Below are 16,932 nucleotides of genomic sequence, written 5' to 3' on the forward strand. Positions count from 1 at the left end.
TACATAGTGTCTTGGTGCTGACAGTGGAGGCTTCCTTGTTGGCACCAATTACTCTTGGCGCCATGGGTCCTTTGGAACTGGGGCACTCTCAGAACAATGACTGGACTGTCTGTACCATGGCACCTAGTTTGTCGCAGATTTTTTCTGTGGCGCTGTCTACAGCCACAGCTCCCCCAGCAGCTGCCGGTCCTCTCGGAGCTCCTCACCTGGAGGCAAGCTCCTCAGGGTGGGGTGTGACCCCGGTTCCGAGGTTGTCCTTCTCGGTTCCAGGCTCCCATCCCTCCTCATGTGGGCCTGTTTCCAGGTGATGGAGAGGGTCCTTGCTTCAACAGGCTCGCAGTTGACACCACTGGCATCGGAACCAGAACCTCCCTCTATTCTGGAACCTCAAGCATGGGAGCCACAAGGCTTGCCCTCCAAGGGAATCCTCTCTCTGGAGTCCTCCTCAGAAGATCCCACTGGGGAGCCACCCCGGAAGAAACTTTGCAAGAGGAAGCATCTTGATTCCCCTAAGGAATCCATCACTGAAGACACCAATTGCGATGAGGGAGAAGGGTCCTCACGGTCTCCCCCAGAAGATGTCTCATTTGGAGACATTCTCAAGATCCTCAAGCAGAGTGGAGACCGGAAGCCCTCCAACCCTTCTTCAGAGGAATCGGTGTTCTTGCAGGCTTTTCATGCACAGCCATCTACTTCCTGGGTGACCCCATCTGCAGATGAGCTCATTTGACTTATTATGCAGTGTGCCTGGAAGGCCCCAGACAACAGAGAACCCATCCCCCGGAGGCCAGATAAAATTTTGCAACCCCCGGAAGACCAGCCCAATTGGTCCAAACAACTGGTAGTCGATTCCATGGTTGTGGGGGCGGCCACCAAGAAGGAACTGGTGGAAGATAGCTCCACTGTTCATCCCCCGAACAGGGAGTCTCGGGCTATGGACAGACTGGGGAGGTGGACCTATGCTTCAGTGACCTTTGCCATCCAGTTGCTGAATTGCCTGGCACACTTTACTTGCCTCTAAGAGACCTAATTTCTGAAATGTCTGCCTCTTTGATGGAGGTACTGCCTGAGGAGGTGCATGATACTGTTGCCTCTCAGCTAGTTACCTTAGAATCAATCTCGCACTCCTCAATGCACTTGATTTCTCACTCTACAGAGGTGGGCAGCTTAAGCAGCCGCATCGGGCATCCTTATGAGAAGACATGCTTGGATGCATTTGTGTGACTTCGCGGACCCCTTTTAATCTTCCTTTGTCAACGCGCCTGTTGACGAGTCTTCCCTTTTTGGTACCAAAGTAAGAGACACACTTTCACATTGTGAGAAGGAAGGAAAGACCTTGTCTGCTGTGGGCATACGTTTTTCCACCCCCCCAGAGGTCCTACTCCAGGAATCAGAGGGGAGGAAAATTGTGGTTCAAGACGTCCCAAGGATCTTTTCGTGACACTCGTGATGAAAAATCTCCCCCGGGGCAGAGGAGTCAACTCATTTGGAAGATGCCTCATTGAGTGCAGAGGGGGTCCGTGTAACCAGGGTGCTAGAGATTCCTTCTCTGGCAGACCCTTCCAGTGCTACTGAATAGCAGCCCAATTGCTTTCCTCTGAAAGCAGTCGGGGATCGATTTTCCCTGCACCTACAGGTCTGGCAACTCATAACAATGGATGCGTGGGTGCAGAGGATAATATCCAGAGGCTATCATATCCCTTTCAACCTCACCCTCAGACCTGTGAAATGAATCCCCGTCATCCCACCCAGTCAGAGGGAAGTTGCAGCCTTAGAATTCGAAAAGTTGCTAAGAAAAAGAGTCATCCAACCGGTCCCACCAGAACAAAGAGGATCCGGCTTTTACTCAAGGTTATTTTTAGTGCCAAAAAAGACAGGGGACTGGAGACCAATCCTGGATCTCAGTTTACTAAACAAATTCATCAAACCTCCAAAATTCTGGATGGTCACAATACAGTCCATTCTTCCCTTTCTGGGGAAGGACAACTGGATGTGCTCTACAGACCTCCAGGATGCATATTACCACATAAAGATAGACAAATGCTCTCGGAGTTTTTTCCGCTTCTGGCTGGGAGCCAATCATTACCAGTTCAGGGTACTGCCCTTTGGTCTCTCAACAGCCCCCTGAGTGTTCACCAAATGCATGGCAGTCGCAGTAGCTCATCTCTGACTACAAGGATCATATCTAGATGATTGACTCCTTTCTGCCACATCCAGGGATCTTCTCATTCACAGTCTCTCTTATACTCAAGGCCTTGCCCTTCACCTAGGTATCATGATCAACATGGACAAATCGCACATGTCTCCATCAAGAACACTGAAATACATTAGAGAGATCTTCGACACAATGTCCTGTCAATCTTCCCCCCCTTCTCACAGGCTTTCAAAAATAAGAAACCAGATTCAAGTCCTCCTCCCACAGACATTTGTACCAGCACGCCTTGTACTACAACTATTGGGCTCTATGGCAGCAACCATTACCTTGGTACCACTGGCGAGGTTGCACATGAGACTATTGCAGTGGCTCCTCTCATCACAATGGTCGATATTAACTCACCCACTCAACCACATGATACACCTTACAAATCTTTGCAAGAAACAGATGCTTTGGTGGATGATGGTAGAATCAAATCTTTGGTGTCGACCGTTCTATCTCCCCCAGCCCAGGACCACAGTGACCACGGACACTTCTCTGTTAGGGTTGGGGGGACATTTCCAGGGAAAGACAGTCCAAGGAAGCTGGTCCCCCATGGAGGCCAATTTGCACATAAATGTTCTGGAATTGTGGGCAGTTCTCTTAGCATTCCAAGAGTTTCACACATCCCTTCCTTCCGGGATTACTGCAATTCAATCGGACAACATGTCAGTCGTTTGGTATATCAACAAACAAGGCAGAACCAGGTCTTACCCCCTGTGTCGGGAAACCATGAGAATTTAGTGTTGGGTGATGGCTTCCAACCGCTTTCTCATAGCAACGCACATTCCCCGGAGTTCCAATATTATTGCGGACAATCTGAGCAGGAACATTCTGATGCCTCACGAGTGGTCCCGCAATCCTATAATAGCAGATCAGATCTTCCGCCATTGGGGCAGCCCTTGCTGCAACCTGTTCGCTTCTCCCCTAAACAACAAATCCAGAAGCTATTTTGCCCTGATCCCCCTCAGGCAGAGTCACTGAGGGATGCTCTGATGCACGATTGGCCCCCGGGTCTGCTGTATGCCTTTCCCCCATTTCCCCTCATCCCAAAATTCCTCCAGAAAGCTCAAAGGTTGAGAAGCAAAGTTATCCACATTGCCCCTTATTGACCCCGTCAAGTCTGGTTCCCTTTCCTATGGCCTCAACTGATTCACAGCTTGTGGATCCTGGATCAATCCCAAAGTCTGCTGTCTCATCCTCAGGGACTGATTCACCCAAATCTCCACAGCCTCAAGTTCACTCCACTTCAGATGATTAGCAGGCTACCTGATATTTCATCGCCTGTTCGCGAGATTCTTCTGGCTTCGCACAAACCTTCCACCAGAAAAATTTATTCTAGTAAGTGGACTGGGTCCTCTAGAGGGGCCAAAGAACATAACATAGATCCCTTTTCCATGCCTATTCAGAAGATCCTACAATACCTGACTACCCTTTTGCACGCAGGAGCTTCAGCATCAACAATTACGGTGCATTTAGCAGCTATTGCAAATTTTCACAATGGAATTGACAATTCATCTGTTATGTCACACCGACTGTGCAAGACCTTCATGAAAGCAATATTACATATTAAACCTCCGGTCAAACCTCCTATAGAGCCATATGACTTGACTTTGGTGCTTCAGTTATTAAGTTCTCCCTTCGAGTCTTCTAACTCCTGTGATATAAAATTTTTGTCTTGGAAAAGTCTGCATCTAGTAGCCCTTATCTCAGCGAGAAGAGTATCTGAGTTGCAGGCCTTGAGTGTCAAGAGATCTTACTTGATTTTTCAAAGGGAAAGAGTGTCCCTACATACTGACCCCTCCTTTTTGCCCAAGGTCATTTCTGTTTTTTCCATTAATCAATCTACTGACCTGCCGGTTTTCTTTCCTCATCATTCAAATAGAGAGGAATAGCTTCTGCATACCCTCGATATTCATAGGCAACTTTGTTTCTTCTTGGACAAAACTAAATCTTTCAAGAAAACGGATCAATTGTTTATGGCCTTTCCAGGGCCCAGATTGGGTAAGCCTGTTTCCAAAATGACTTTATCTCTTGGCTCAGAAATGCCATTACTTTCATCTACCATCAGGACAAAGTGTCTTTACCTTCCAGAATAAAGGCTCACTCTACTAGCTCGATGGCTACTTCAGTGGCTTTTCATTCCAGAGCCTCTATGGATGATATCTGCACAGCAGCCACTTGGGCAAGACCTCATACCTTTATCACTAATTACAAATTGGATCTGGCCTCCAGGGGACGAGCATCTTTTGGTTCTATGGTGCTCAGGAATGTTCTTCCTTAGGGCCATCCATGACTCAAGTAGCTGGGGACTTGGTCCTAACAGTAAGAATTGAATAAAGATTTACACCAGATAAAGAAGTTATGTCTTACCATAACGTTCCATCTATGTTGTAGATCTTTATTCATTCATTACTTCCCGCCCTCCTTCCCCCTGCCTGGACTCCTGGTGGACTTTAGTATTTCCTTTTAGTTAAGGTATCTGCTCAGACAGAGCCTCACTATTATTACTTCTATACTATAATGGTGTGCAAACTCGATCTGAAGAGACTATGAGAGGGGCATTGTGGGTAGGTCTTAGCTGAGAGTTTTTGGCTGGTGTGAGCTTTGTAACGGCCGTGTCGGTTCTGAAGATAGAACTGAAGTCCTAACAGTAATGAATGAATAAAGATGTACAACACAGATGGAACATTATGGTAAGACATAACTTCGTTTTTCATTATAGTAATGGAACCACTGTCTAAGGTAAAATATGAGAGTATGACTGGTAATGTTCATGAGGCAGGGGTACCACAGACTGCATAGTGAAAACAAGGAACTTTCATTTTGAAAGACTTTCTAAGTCACTGTGAATAGGTTAAATTTTCTGTGAAATACTCTGTACTCAGAAAGCATACTGAAAGATGGTGTACCACTTAAAACAGTTCAGCTTAGAACATGGCATATTTGTTTACTATTCAGTGAATATGATGGTTCTGCAAATCTGCAGGATAATTATGGATGAGATGAAGGTGTGGGTTGGTGGGCCTGTAGTGGCATAGTTGGCCAGGTATTGAAGAAATGAGAAAGGTGAACAATTTCTCAGTTTCATCAGAGAACAAATAATTAGAATGGTTTTCTTTAACTGAAGGCATGGATGAAGAGCGACTGAGCATACAAACTTACAAAACTTGCAGAAGTGATACTGTGAGACTGGGCAGCGGTCTTGTTTTCAAATAAGTTGATTTTATTTCTACAAGTGTCAGCCACACTGAGAGGTTTTCCCACTTATTTTGGATACTGGCTGGGCATGCATAAAGGCATTGTGGGTAAAATGTAAGACTACACTGCAGAGATTTGTTCTAGGTCACAAAAGTAATAAGTGCAGCCTGCCCCTTTTTGTGTTATATAACTGGTTTCTCTTCCTTGATAGCCAATACAAATGCTGCTCACTCTGTGTGTTATGGTGTCAGGTATGCATATACTTTAGCCTTTGTGGTACATATCGAAATGTATATTACACAAATTACTTGTTCTTGCAGTATTTATAGAGTTAAGTTCCAACTTGAAAAGGAGTCAAACTCACAGTGCTTGCCATTGACTAATAAGGATAACTTTAATGTACTTATTAGTATTTATATACTAATACAGATAATGTTAGTTGATTTATTGATGGATAGAAGAGAGGATAATTTGTGTATAATGAAGCTATCAATGGTTATTTGAGTTTGCAGCATGGTACCAGAATTAAGAATGAGAACTCAGTGTAGCCAACATACATTTATTTATCTAGCTGTAGTTTGTGGTTATTTGTTAGCCAGGGTGGGCATTTTTTTTTCAGGCTCATTTTGGAAGATCCTGGCTAAGTGATTTATTCACAGTGGGAAAACAGAGGCTGAGGGAATTGACTTATTAAGAGTACAAAGCTTTAATCCTCTTGCCTAACTGCAATGTGCTTGAGTTGTCATTTTCTTTTCTGCCTTATCTGTTCATGTGTCTTATTATAGATCTGTCAGTTTAGAAAATCACTAAAGTTGTAAATGTTTAATTGCTTTTAAAATCAACAATTACAGCTCAGGGAGAAAAGGTGGAAAAGGAAAAGGTGACGAAAAAGACCCCAAAAGACTTAAGAAGATTGAAAAGGAAGAGAAAGAATTTAAGAAAAAGTTTAAAGTAAGTAGCAATGAGTATCTCTTTACTGAATGTTATGACTAAAGTAGCATGCTTTGTCATCTGTTGAGTTTTACGTGGATTTTTTATATAGATTTGAAAGAAATTTTGGTGTTGAATATACATACAATCCTTTCTGTAAAATGTAAAGTACTGATATCACAACTGCATTATTCTTCAGATTGTCCTTATTATGTTTTTGATTATTTCCTTCTTCAGTTTGATGGTGAAATAAAAGTGCTACGGGTGGTACAAGTTGTTCCAAGTATAGCAAACAAAAAATGGAGTGGCAAAGACCTTCCAATAAAGGGAGGGGAAGCACTGGAAGTGATTCAGGAAACAGATTCAGTCAAACTGCTGTGCAGGAATGATGACGGAAAATGTAAGTTTGATTTTTTTTGTTGTGAGTAAAATTTTCTTGGCTAATAGCTATTGGAAATATGTTTATTTTTCCCAGAGTAACTGGTTTCCATATCAAAGTCAGTGGCAAATTATAATAGGGGAGATTCAGGTGGCCACCCGGAGCACACAGCTCCAGGGGAGCCAATGGAAAAAGAAGGAGAGGAGTGCTGGCATGCCACAAACATTTTTCCTATCTTATTTTTGTAAGTAAAGATATGTTGTGTTTCATTACCTAAAAAATAATATGAACTAGAAAAAAACAATATGCAGAACTCCTTCAGCACTTAGCTGTATTTCCAGTGTTGGAAGGGAAAGTGATTTTTTTAACTGCACTGACCCTTAGGAGAGCATTGACCAATCTATTTGTGGACTTGTGTACCTTGCTGGTATAGATGGAGGGCTAATATTACACTAAGGACATGATAGTTGGTTGGAGATGCAGTTGCAATATAATTTTTCCATTAAAACTGGCAGAAAACCAGATAAAATATTGACAGTGAGCATATGCCACTTTATGGCAAAGCAGCATGAAAGGAGATGTGTTGTGCTGTAGACTAAGCATACTTATCTTTCCTTTTTGTGTTAGAGCCAAGAAAACATACTGCAGCTTTGCATGTGTGCCACTGAATCCAGATAGAACTGGCCCTGATAGCCTGTTATCTGTTCACCTGGGTTGTAGCTGTAGTGTTGAGAAGGGGTCTGTGTGGTGCCCTTTTGGGGCTGGGCAGTGTAAGTGAGACTGTACGGTGCAGTGGAGGCAGTGGCAGTATGAAACTGGGACCTGCTGGAGTAGTTGTTTGGGGCTTTTCAGGAAGTAAAGTAATAAACAAATAACAAACATTCAAACCCTACAAAGTGGGGGGGTGAAGCTTCCCCACCCCCCCCAACTAAATATACCAACTCTGAGATCACACTACAGTGGGGGAAAGGGCAAATCCCTGATAACGGCCAAGCGCTTTTTCCCCTGGGAAAAAAGTCGCTGATGTGGCCGTTCGGCAATTACAGGGTTCACTGTTTAATTGTCAATGAAGACGTGTTTGCTGAACACATCTTTTGACAAGATAATATAGACCCTGCAAAACATATGCACCTGATGAAGGATTGTCAATGGACAGCTTTGCAACTGTTCTTGATTTTGCTTCATATTTCTGGCCTTTTTCTTGTAAAGTTGGTAGGACTGGACAATACTGCATCATCACTTTCAACTGTCTCACCCTAATTTTGACTCCAATTTTGAATGTCTATCTGTAATATCTGTGGCTGTCTAGCAAAATATTTAGGACTGCATTTGCTTGCGAGCAGCTGTGTGCATAACATCCTTGACTTTGACTCATATTTTTGGTCTGTTCCTTGTGAAATGTGTCTTTTTAGGCAAAGTATTGAAGATTACAATCAATAAATAATGGCAGACATTTGCATTCCAGAGTTCTTATGCTTTAATAAATCCATACTAATGCCAAAGATGTTGTTCTGGATGCTATCTAAGTACGTAAAAGCAATATTTAAAATATATTTTTCATTTTAGGCCTTTGTACCCTGATTATTTTGGGCTTTTGTCCCTGATTCATGTGTTAAAAGGTTGAGAGTTATAGGCTGTGTGGCTTATAAAGCCAATTAAAGAAGTAATACACCAAAACATAAACAAAATAAAATTATGTTGGAAATTACAGGCAATATAAGCAATAATTTTAATAAAATAGACAATTATTTTATTAAAATTATTGTGTCACCTATGATTTCCACTATATTGTCTTTCATTGTTTTATAATGCTGAATGAAATACATTGGGTGACCTTTATTTTATTCTGCCTTATTTTATTACAGTGGTACATCTGAAATCTTTACAGACAACATAATAGCTAGAATTGCTGGGCTCAGGCTGTTTCTAGATGAAAATGACAAACTGCTGTTGTTTGGACATTATTCTGCCTTTTCAGGACAAATGCAATTTTTGTGAAGTATGTTAGAATAACATTAGTGATTACTGTTTGTGTGAAATGAACATGAACTACAGTTACTGTGTGTCTATTAGTTTTCACCACAGTCATTCATCTAAGGTATACATAATCTACACAGTGGATACAACTGCTGGGTGGGGTGGGGACTGTCTGTGGATGAAAGCATCTTATCCCTCTTTTATGTGCTTGTTTTAAACAATTACTAATCTGGGTTTTCAGGACTAATGTGCATTTGTATGAAATCAAGTTGTGATACTTTATTGTGGTTACACTGGTTACTGAGTTTTACTGTAGTCATTATTTTTATCACAATCAAATATTTGAGGTGTACCCTGTTAGCAATGTGGCTATAACTATTGGGTGGGAGTGGGAGGGCTGATCTATATGTGGATGAAAGTAAGTTGTCCTCTAGTCATCTACTCAATGTAAGCTGTATTTGGTCTGATTTTACAGGACTATGGGGCATCTATGGGAAGTAAGCTGGAAAACATTACCGTAGACACTATGTGACCGTGCAAAACAAACTTGAAATATATGACTGGCCATTATTTTTTATCAGACTCAGAAGTCTGAGGTATAATTAGTTGAAAGTGTCGATAACTGCTGGGTAGGAGGAGGGAAGACATATATGGATGAAAGTAACTTCTGTTTTCATATGCTCATTTTAAAGTCATTAATCTAGATATGCAAAACTAGTATACATTTATGTGAGAAAAATGGATATAGTTTATTGTGGTAACTATGTATTTGAGTGAAACTTGACATACATTTCTTAGTGAGCATGGTACCACCTAGGGCCCAAGGTACACATAATCCACTACTGATCACAGTACAGCTCCAAAGAGAATTACACACCTCTGTAAAGTCATAGCACCTTTAGGGCAGCATTTGATATACATCTAGATGTTATATAAAAAAAACAAAACTGCCTGATAATATATTACATTGTCAATGAGCAAACTGTCTAAAATTATGTGGTTTCCAGATTTGTTTCTACCAACTTCCACTCCATGCTTAAATGAACACAGCTGCTGAAAATAACAGTTATGTCATTTTGGTGCAATAGGGCAGGCACACACATATATGTAATTGCATGTTCCACAACAAAAAGAGACCCTTGGCTTTCCAAGCGAGTGGTACATAAAAAGTAATACAAATTAGTGTAAAATGGACAGTCAGAATATGGCGGTAGTAGTATTATTCAGAAATGCTTTTTTCACATAGCAATCATATAAATGCAGCACTGTGAAAACAACTCAGAGTAGCAAAAATAACCCATCCAGTACAAGACTGCCATAAAGGCAATATAATTTATTTTTCTGTGTTGCTGTAATCTTGAAGTTGATTTAGTTGCAGGGGGTATGGATAGAATGGAGAAGAAGAAACCCAATATAACAAAAAAAAATTATATTGCTTTTACCAAGTAAAAGCTTTTGGGGGGGATAGTATTCTCAGGGATGTTTCCATAGCTATATTGTTTGAACAGTCTACCCAAGTAAATATATTTCTATAAATGTTTTATCCGAATACAGAACAGTAAGCTACAACTGCAATCAGTGAATGTGCTTCTTCAGATTTCCACTATCCAAAGAAAAGTACCATGAGGGTCAAATTCAATACTTTTTCTTTTAGAAAGCGATCTCTGCCCATATACATCCCTCCCATATATAGTGCTCTGCCACCAAGATCACTGGAATAATTAAAATGAATCCCAAGATCACCCCTCTGTTGAAACAAAAGTATTTCCTTTCTGCATTAATCTTGGACTGAACTGAACTACTTTGATGAAACAGACCATTTACCACCTTGTAGTGAACTATTGTTGGAAGACTAAGTCTTCCATAATGTAGCTACTCCTATTTTATCAGTCCTATGTCCACCTTAATGATCTCTGATTGTACGCAGTTATCAGTATTATCATAGATGCAACATTCTGTAATAGAAAAAAGGCCATGTTCCATGACCCACTTCCCCCAGAATCAAAAATAGTAACATTACAGAAAAACTGTCATTATACATTACGCTTTTCTTTGTTGTTTTCTTCTCTGACCTCATGTCTAATTATTTTCTTTTTGTCCTTTCTTCACAAGAGGTGTACTACAATAAGGTTTTATTCACACAAACTACCAATAAAAAGGAAAATCAAGTTGAAGATTTTTTTTCATTATACAAACCAAGAAGAAACTTCGCAGTGTCAGGGGTGTGATGTTCACTTCCTAAATTATGTTATGCACTTAGTTCACTTAATAAAAATCGAACTGCAAAATATAACTGTAAAATACGTGCTATAAAACAATCAAATAGAAAATTTTAGGTAGTCCACAGATGAGTTAAAAACGGAATATCCTTTATTGAAACACACAAACAAGCCATCCTAGTTGAGTATAATGAAAAGAATCAAAATCATTCCTTATTTATGTATAATCAGGTTGTTTGGAGCAAGGGAGTAGTTACAGATGGCGGTCCTGTTAACAGCAATAAAAGCATTAAAATCATTCCTTTAGCAAAGTGCCCCTACCCCCTTAACACCATAGTGTAATCAGAGACTGTGCTACCTAAAACTGAAACTAGAAAGCTAGAGACAAATTACAATCTAAGGCCAGTTTATTAACACTTTGTATAGGCTAACCAACTAATCAAAACTTTATTAATTAAGAAACTGACTAACAAAAAGATCTGCCAGAATAAATATTAATAAATATACAACTTTTAACAAAGATCGCTTTCATATCAAATAAATACTTTATCAGGTTTGTGTGTCAAAAACAAATCATAATATGTATGAACATGTATATAGATATACAACTAAAAACCTAAGTAGGATGAAAAAACATAAAAATGATTGCTAAGCTTGAAGTCCAGTATTCATAATGGAGACTGCACTGCCCCATGTGCTTAATTGTTCACACAAACTCTACTCTCCTCCTAGGAGAGGTGAACAGGCCATGCCCCTTCTCTCCACCCTCTTCCGGTATTGCTCTTCCAGTGTCAGAGCTTCTAATAGAACCCTGGCCACCTGGGACACAATCAAAGGGCCATTCTTCTGTATTATGAAGATAGACTTAATTAACACTGATGCAAAACATGGTGCAGTAAAACTCATGAAATTTATTAGGCATTATTGCTTTGAAATCGGACTCATTTTGAGGCTATCCATAATTACCATTGCCTAACTATTCCATGAAGAATGACGATATACAATGCCAAATGTGGAAACATCAGCCATGAATTTGTGACTGCTTAAAAATTACTGGATGCATTTGTTAAACAGCACAATATTCCCACATCTCTCAATGAATTTGCATCTTGTTGTCAATAGATCAAAACAATGCATCATATAGAAAAGAAAATGCAATGACTACCCAGTTTTATACTTGTTTGTTTGTCTTTTCGGCTTTTCCCGGTTAGGGGGTCGCCACAGTGGAACTCCGGTCTGCTAATGATTGGCAGTAGATTTTTATGGTGCCGAGTTACCATCCTGACGCCCAACCTTCAGCAAAGGCACGCCCATTCACGCATGTCTTTCGGAGGCCACTCGACCGAGGGGAGGATATGCAGACTCCACACAGAAGGCACTCCAGCCGAGAATCGAACAGGAGAACCTCTTGCTGTGAGGCAACAATGCTACCGCTGTACCACCGCAGCTTCCACTACCCAGTTTTATACTATTACTGTGAAATGACAATTATTTTATCTTTGCATAATTTACAATCAATGTATGAATAAGTCATATTCAAAGTCTCCACCACACTGAAAGTCAGATCTCTAAATATAAAACAGGTGCCTAGATGCATATGTGTGTGTGTGTGTGTGTGTGTGTGTGTGTGTGTGTGTGTGTGTGTGTGTGTGTGTGTGTGTGTGTGTGTGTGTGTGTACATATCATGCAGCATTGAAATAAGGCACTTAGAGAAGTATACTTTCCCTCACCTGATGTATATAAATATTAACCACTAGCATTTCAAACATGGTGTAAAATCATCTTAAGATTAAGGGTGATGCCAGGCACAGGTTCACAGGATGCATCTCATACCACCATACTCAATTAGTACTGGTTCCATCCAGATGTCCCAGACCCATACTAGCAAATATATCTAGTCATTTAGTGGCTGAATTCAAAAGAATAAGTATGATATACATAAACACAAATTGTGCTGATTCATTCCTTGTTACTGTGCCCAACAAAGAATATGCAAATAAATTGCCTTCACCAAGGTGCCTCATTTACTGCGGTGGTGGTGCTGCGGTAGCATTGTCGCCTCACAGTAAGATGTTTGCCTGTTTGATTCTCAGCTAGAGCATCTTCTGTGTAGAGACATGCGTGAATGGGCGTACCTTCGTTGAAGTTTGTGCATCAGGGCCGGCAACTCAGCACATAAAAATCTATTGCCAATCATTAGCGGACTGGAGTTCCACTGTGGTGACCCCTAACTGGGAAAAGCCGAAAGACACAACAACCAAGGTGCCTCATTTCACATATTATAAAAATGCACATGCAAGCTTATACAACATGTATACATACAGTAAGCTTTTCCTAGATAAGCAACACATTTCAACCACACAGTAACATTTTGCATATAAACAGATGATGTGACTGAATACTAGAGATCTGAAAACAGCACTTGAATGCTGATGGTGTCATGGATGCAAAGTTACGAACCCTGCTGTTCACCAATCCTTATTGTTGCATGAAGAAATGAACCCTAAGTGTCATGGATGTAAAGTTACGAACCCTGCTGTTCACCAATCCTTATTGTTGCATGGAGAAATTAACCCTAATTGATACATCAATACCTTTTTTAAATGTCTTTATTCTTTATGAAAACTCCAAGTACTTCAATATCTACAGGCAAAGTTCCCAGAAACAAGTCAGACTTTGGGCCTCACATATCAGACATAAGGATGAAGATTTCTCACACATGACAGCCATGCATACCTCTCAACCTGGAAACATCAAAAATCTGGACAAGGCCCATAAAAAATAGGTACAAATCTGTATGCTGATTAACATCTAAGTTGCATACATAAGTATGTAACCCCACCCACTCCAATGGAATTGTGGGATATCAACTTTCAAACGCAAACTGAAGGACAACCAAAATACGGCACCACTGACCCCCCTGCAGCTATTCCAATGTCCCATTACCTGGTGACTTTGCCCCATTTACCATAAACACTAATGTGTGCATACTGCTTTATTTCTACAATGATTATATGGATTTTATTTTGACATCTGCTAAACAAAGCAATACTGTTTCAATGAAAATCGACTTGGCATTAAAACTTCTCTGTCCTTAAAACTCACATTCATTGAAATAGCATTGAAGCCCACACCACAGCCAAAGAAAATGCATCTGGCCAGTGGTGGATAAAAATTACCTTTGGGCCGTTTACAAATCATTGGCCACTTGCACACAAAACAAGAAACGTATATGTGTTCTTTTCTTTGATACACCTTCCTGACTTTAAATTATATTCCTTGTATAATACAACACACTTGTTAGAGCGCATTTTAAATTTATTGTTTGAACATTTTTCCAGTAGGCTGTACTGTAGGCAGTGAAACAAAATGCATGAACCAATAATGACAAAATTGCCCAATTCAGAACATTTCCTTCATAAAAGTCTACTTCCATACCCAGACTATAAATAGAATGACAGTAGTGTAAGCCATTGGCATCTTGCACAGCTTCTCACATTTATTTTCAAGTTTGGGGGCGGCAAAAGGTCAAAAACCAGGGATACATTTTAAACATTGCTTGTATAATTTTGGAAAGTTGCTAGAATAAAATGTTGTTACCACCATGCATGTCACTGGCAAGTCTTGAACCCAGGACCCTGTGCACTACAGTCAGAGCAACATACCACTATGCCAAATCAGTAGTTTCCTAAAAAATTGGAAGACTGAAACTTAATGGCTATCATTTAGTGAATTCAGTTCTCACTTCTCACCATAGCTCTCAACCTCTTAGCACAAAAAACCTGGACAAACAAAGCCAATAATGGGGAATACAAATTCAGTTCTCACTTCTCACCATAGCTCTCAACTCTTAGAACAAAAAACCTGGACAAAGCTCACAAGTGGTGGTAGCTAGGGACTTACCAGGCACACATTTTAACCATTGCTTGTATAATTTTGGAAAGTTGCTAGAATAAAATGTTGTGTTACCACCATGCATTTCACTGGCAAGTCTTGAACCCAGGGCCCTATGCACTACTGTCAGAGCAACATACCACTATGCCAAATCAGCAGTTTCCTAAAAAATAGGAAGACTGAAACTTAATGGCTATCATTTAGTGAATTCAGTTCTCACTTCTCAACATAGCTCTCAACCTCTTAGCACAAGAAACCTGGGAAAAGCCAATATGGGGGAATACAAATTCATTTCTCACTTCTCACTCACCATAGCTCTCAACTCTTAGCACAAAAAGCCTGGACAAACAACAAAGCCAATAATGGGGAAATACAAATTCTGTTCTCACTTCCCACCATACCTGTTCTCACTCTTAGCACAACAAATCTGGACAAAGCTCAGAAATGGTGGTGGCTAGGGACTTTAGGCTCTTTTTAACCTGTACCAAAGTTACAGGGTTTGAGCCTAAAATACCTCTAGCCACCAGGTGTATTACATGGGGGCATTTACACACACACACACACACACACACACACACACACACACACACACACACACACACACACACACACACACACTGATTCGGTTAATCCAAACCTGGTTGCTGTTCAGTGATTCCTGCATTTGTAATCCAAAACGAGCAAGCATCTAAATCAATGAATGCAGTGCTGCTATTAATTTCCCTGTAATCCAAAACGAGTGAGTGAGTGTTGTCCAAATCAAATGAATGGAGTGCTGCTGTTGCTGTTAAAACGAACGGCCTGCTGTTGCTGTTAATTCCCTGTTTCAAATGAATGGATGTTCGCTCTCGCATTTGCAGCCAGACCAGCTGGAAATGAGCTCCTTGAGCTCAGTTCCGACAGGCTGGTAGCCCTGATGGAACTGACGTCATCACACACGTGATGACGTCAGCTCCGACAGCATGGTATTTGAAAAAATTAAAAAAAATAAATGAAAAAAATTGGAAATGAAAGGGTGCCACTCAGGAATCATGGCACCCCTTCATTTGGACCCCAAAACTCGGTAAAAACTGAGTAATTTGATATGGTTGAGAGGTGACGTATGCAGCCATGTTCTGCCTGTGTACTATACCCATTCTAGTACCATATATATATATATATATATATATATATATATATATATATATATATATATATATGTACACACACACACACACACACACACACATAGTAGTTAAGAGTGAATACACCCAATATCTACTTGCAAAACATTGATATAAAAACGTTGAAAATGCCAATATCGGCATTTCAGCATGCATGCACAAGAAATAGCCTCACAGCATGTAAAATTTACAATTATAAAACAAAACAAAAACTTTTTTTTTTTGTAGGTAACAAGTCCCCCTGCACCCTTCATACTCCCTGCTAATTATGTATACTAACTCTGATATCACACAAACATGGGTAAGAGCATATTAGAAAGCTCAGGGAATTGTATAATCTCACACACCTGTTAATCAGCTGTTTAGTCGACCATATGCAGTCAACTAACCAAACACACACTCAACATACTGCAGTGCATCCATATATATATATATATATATATATATATATATATATATATACAGACTCTGGTGTTTGGCAGGTCAGCTTCTTCACTAAAATATATTTTATTAATTAGATTAAAACGAGAGATAGGAAGAAACTCTGATGCTGTAAGGAGAAAGGAAGTGACAGACAGAAAGAGTGTGTGTGTTTTGCACAATATTTCAACCTTTCAGTTTTCCAATTAATTCCAATTTTTCAACCTTAAAACTCCATCTGGGAGTAGACAGGGCTTGGACTATTTCTCTAAATGTGGCCTTGGCTGTACACCTTACTGTATAAAGCTCTGAAGTGAAAAGTTAAAAGGCAGGTTTTGCAACAGAAAGAATTTTAAACCAGTTGATATTAAGGACAGTAGAGGAATGTGGAGTGCTGAGTATGTGATTTGACAGCTGATAATCAGTAAGTGTGTGTGAGTGGGTGAATACTGAGAGTATGGTCACTTATAATAACACCGTACTTAAAATAAAAACATGTCTTTTGTAATTTGTGTGTATACTGATCATGTCTAAATGTATCTGTAATTTTTCTAT

At 40.2% G+C, this 16,932-nt stretch overlaps 1 protein-coding gene across 1 annotated transcript in view; it reads left to right on the forward strand.

Annotated features, from left to right (window-relative positions):
• FYB1 (FYN binding protein 1) overlaps positions 1-16,932 on the forward strand; it is a 2,052,110-nt gene that overhangs the window by 1,980,835 nt on the left and 54,343 nt on the right. Inside the window, exons 17-18 of the mRNA XM_044069852.1 lie at positions 6,247-6,346; positions 6,563-6,725. Coding sequence (XP_043925787.1) covers positions 6,247-6,346; positions 6,563-6,725 — 263 coding nt within the window. The remainder of the gene's footprint in view (positions 1-6,246; positions 6,347-6,562; positions 6,726-16,932) is intronic.

This window comes from Protopterus annectens, chromosome 1.part0 (genome assembly GCF_019279795.1).
Source record: "Protopterus annectens isolate FY-2018-M chromosome 1.part0, PAN1.0, whole genome shotgun sequence".
Classification (NCBI taxonomy): Eukaryota; Metazoa; Chordata; order Ceratodontiformes; family Protopteridae; genus Protopterus; species Protopterus annectens.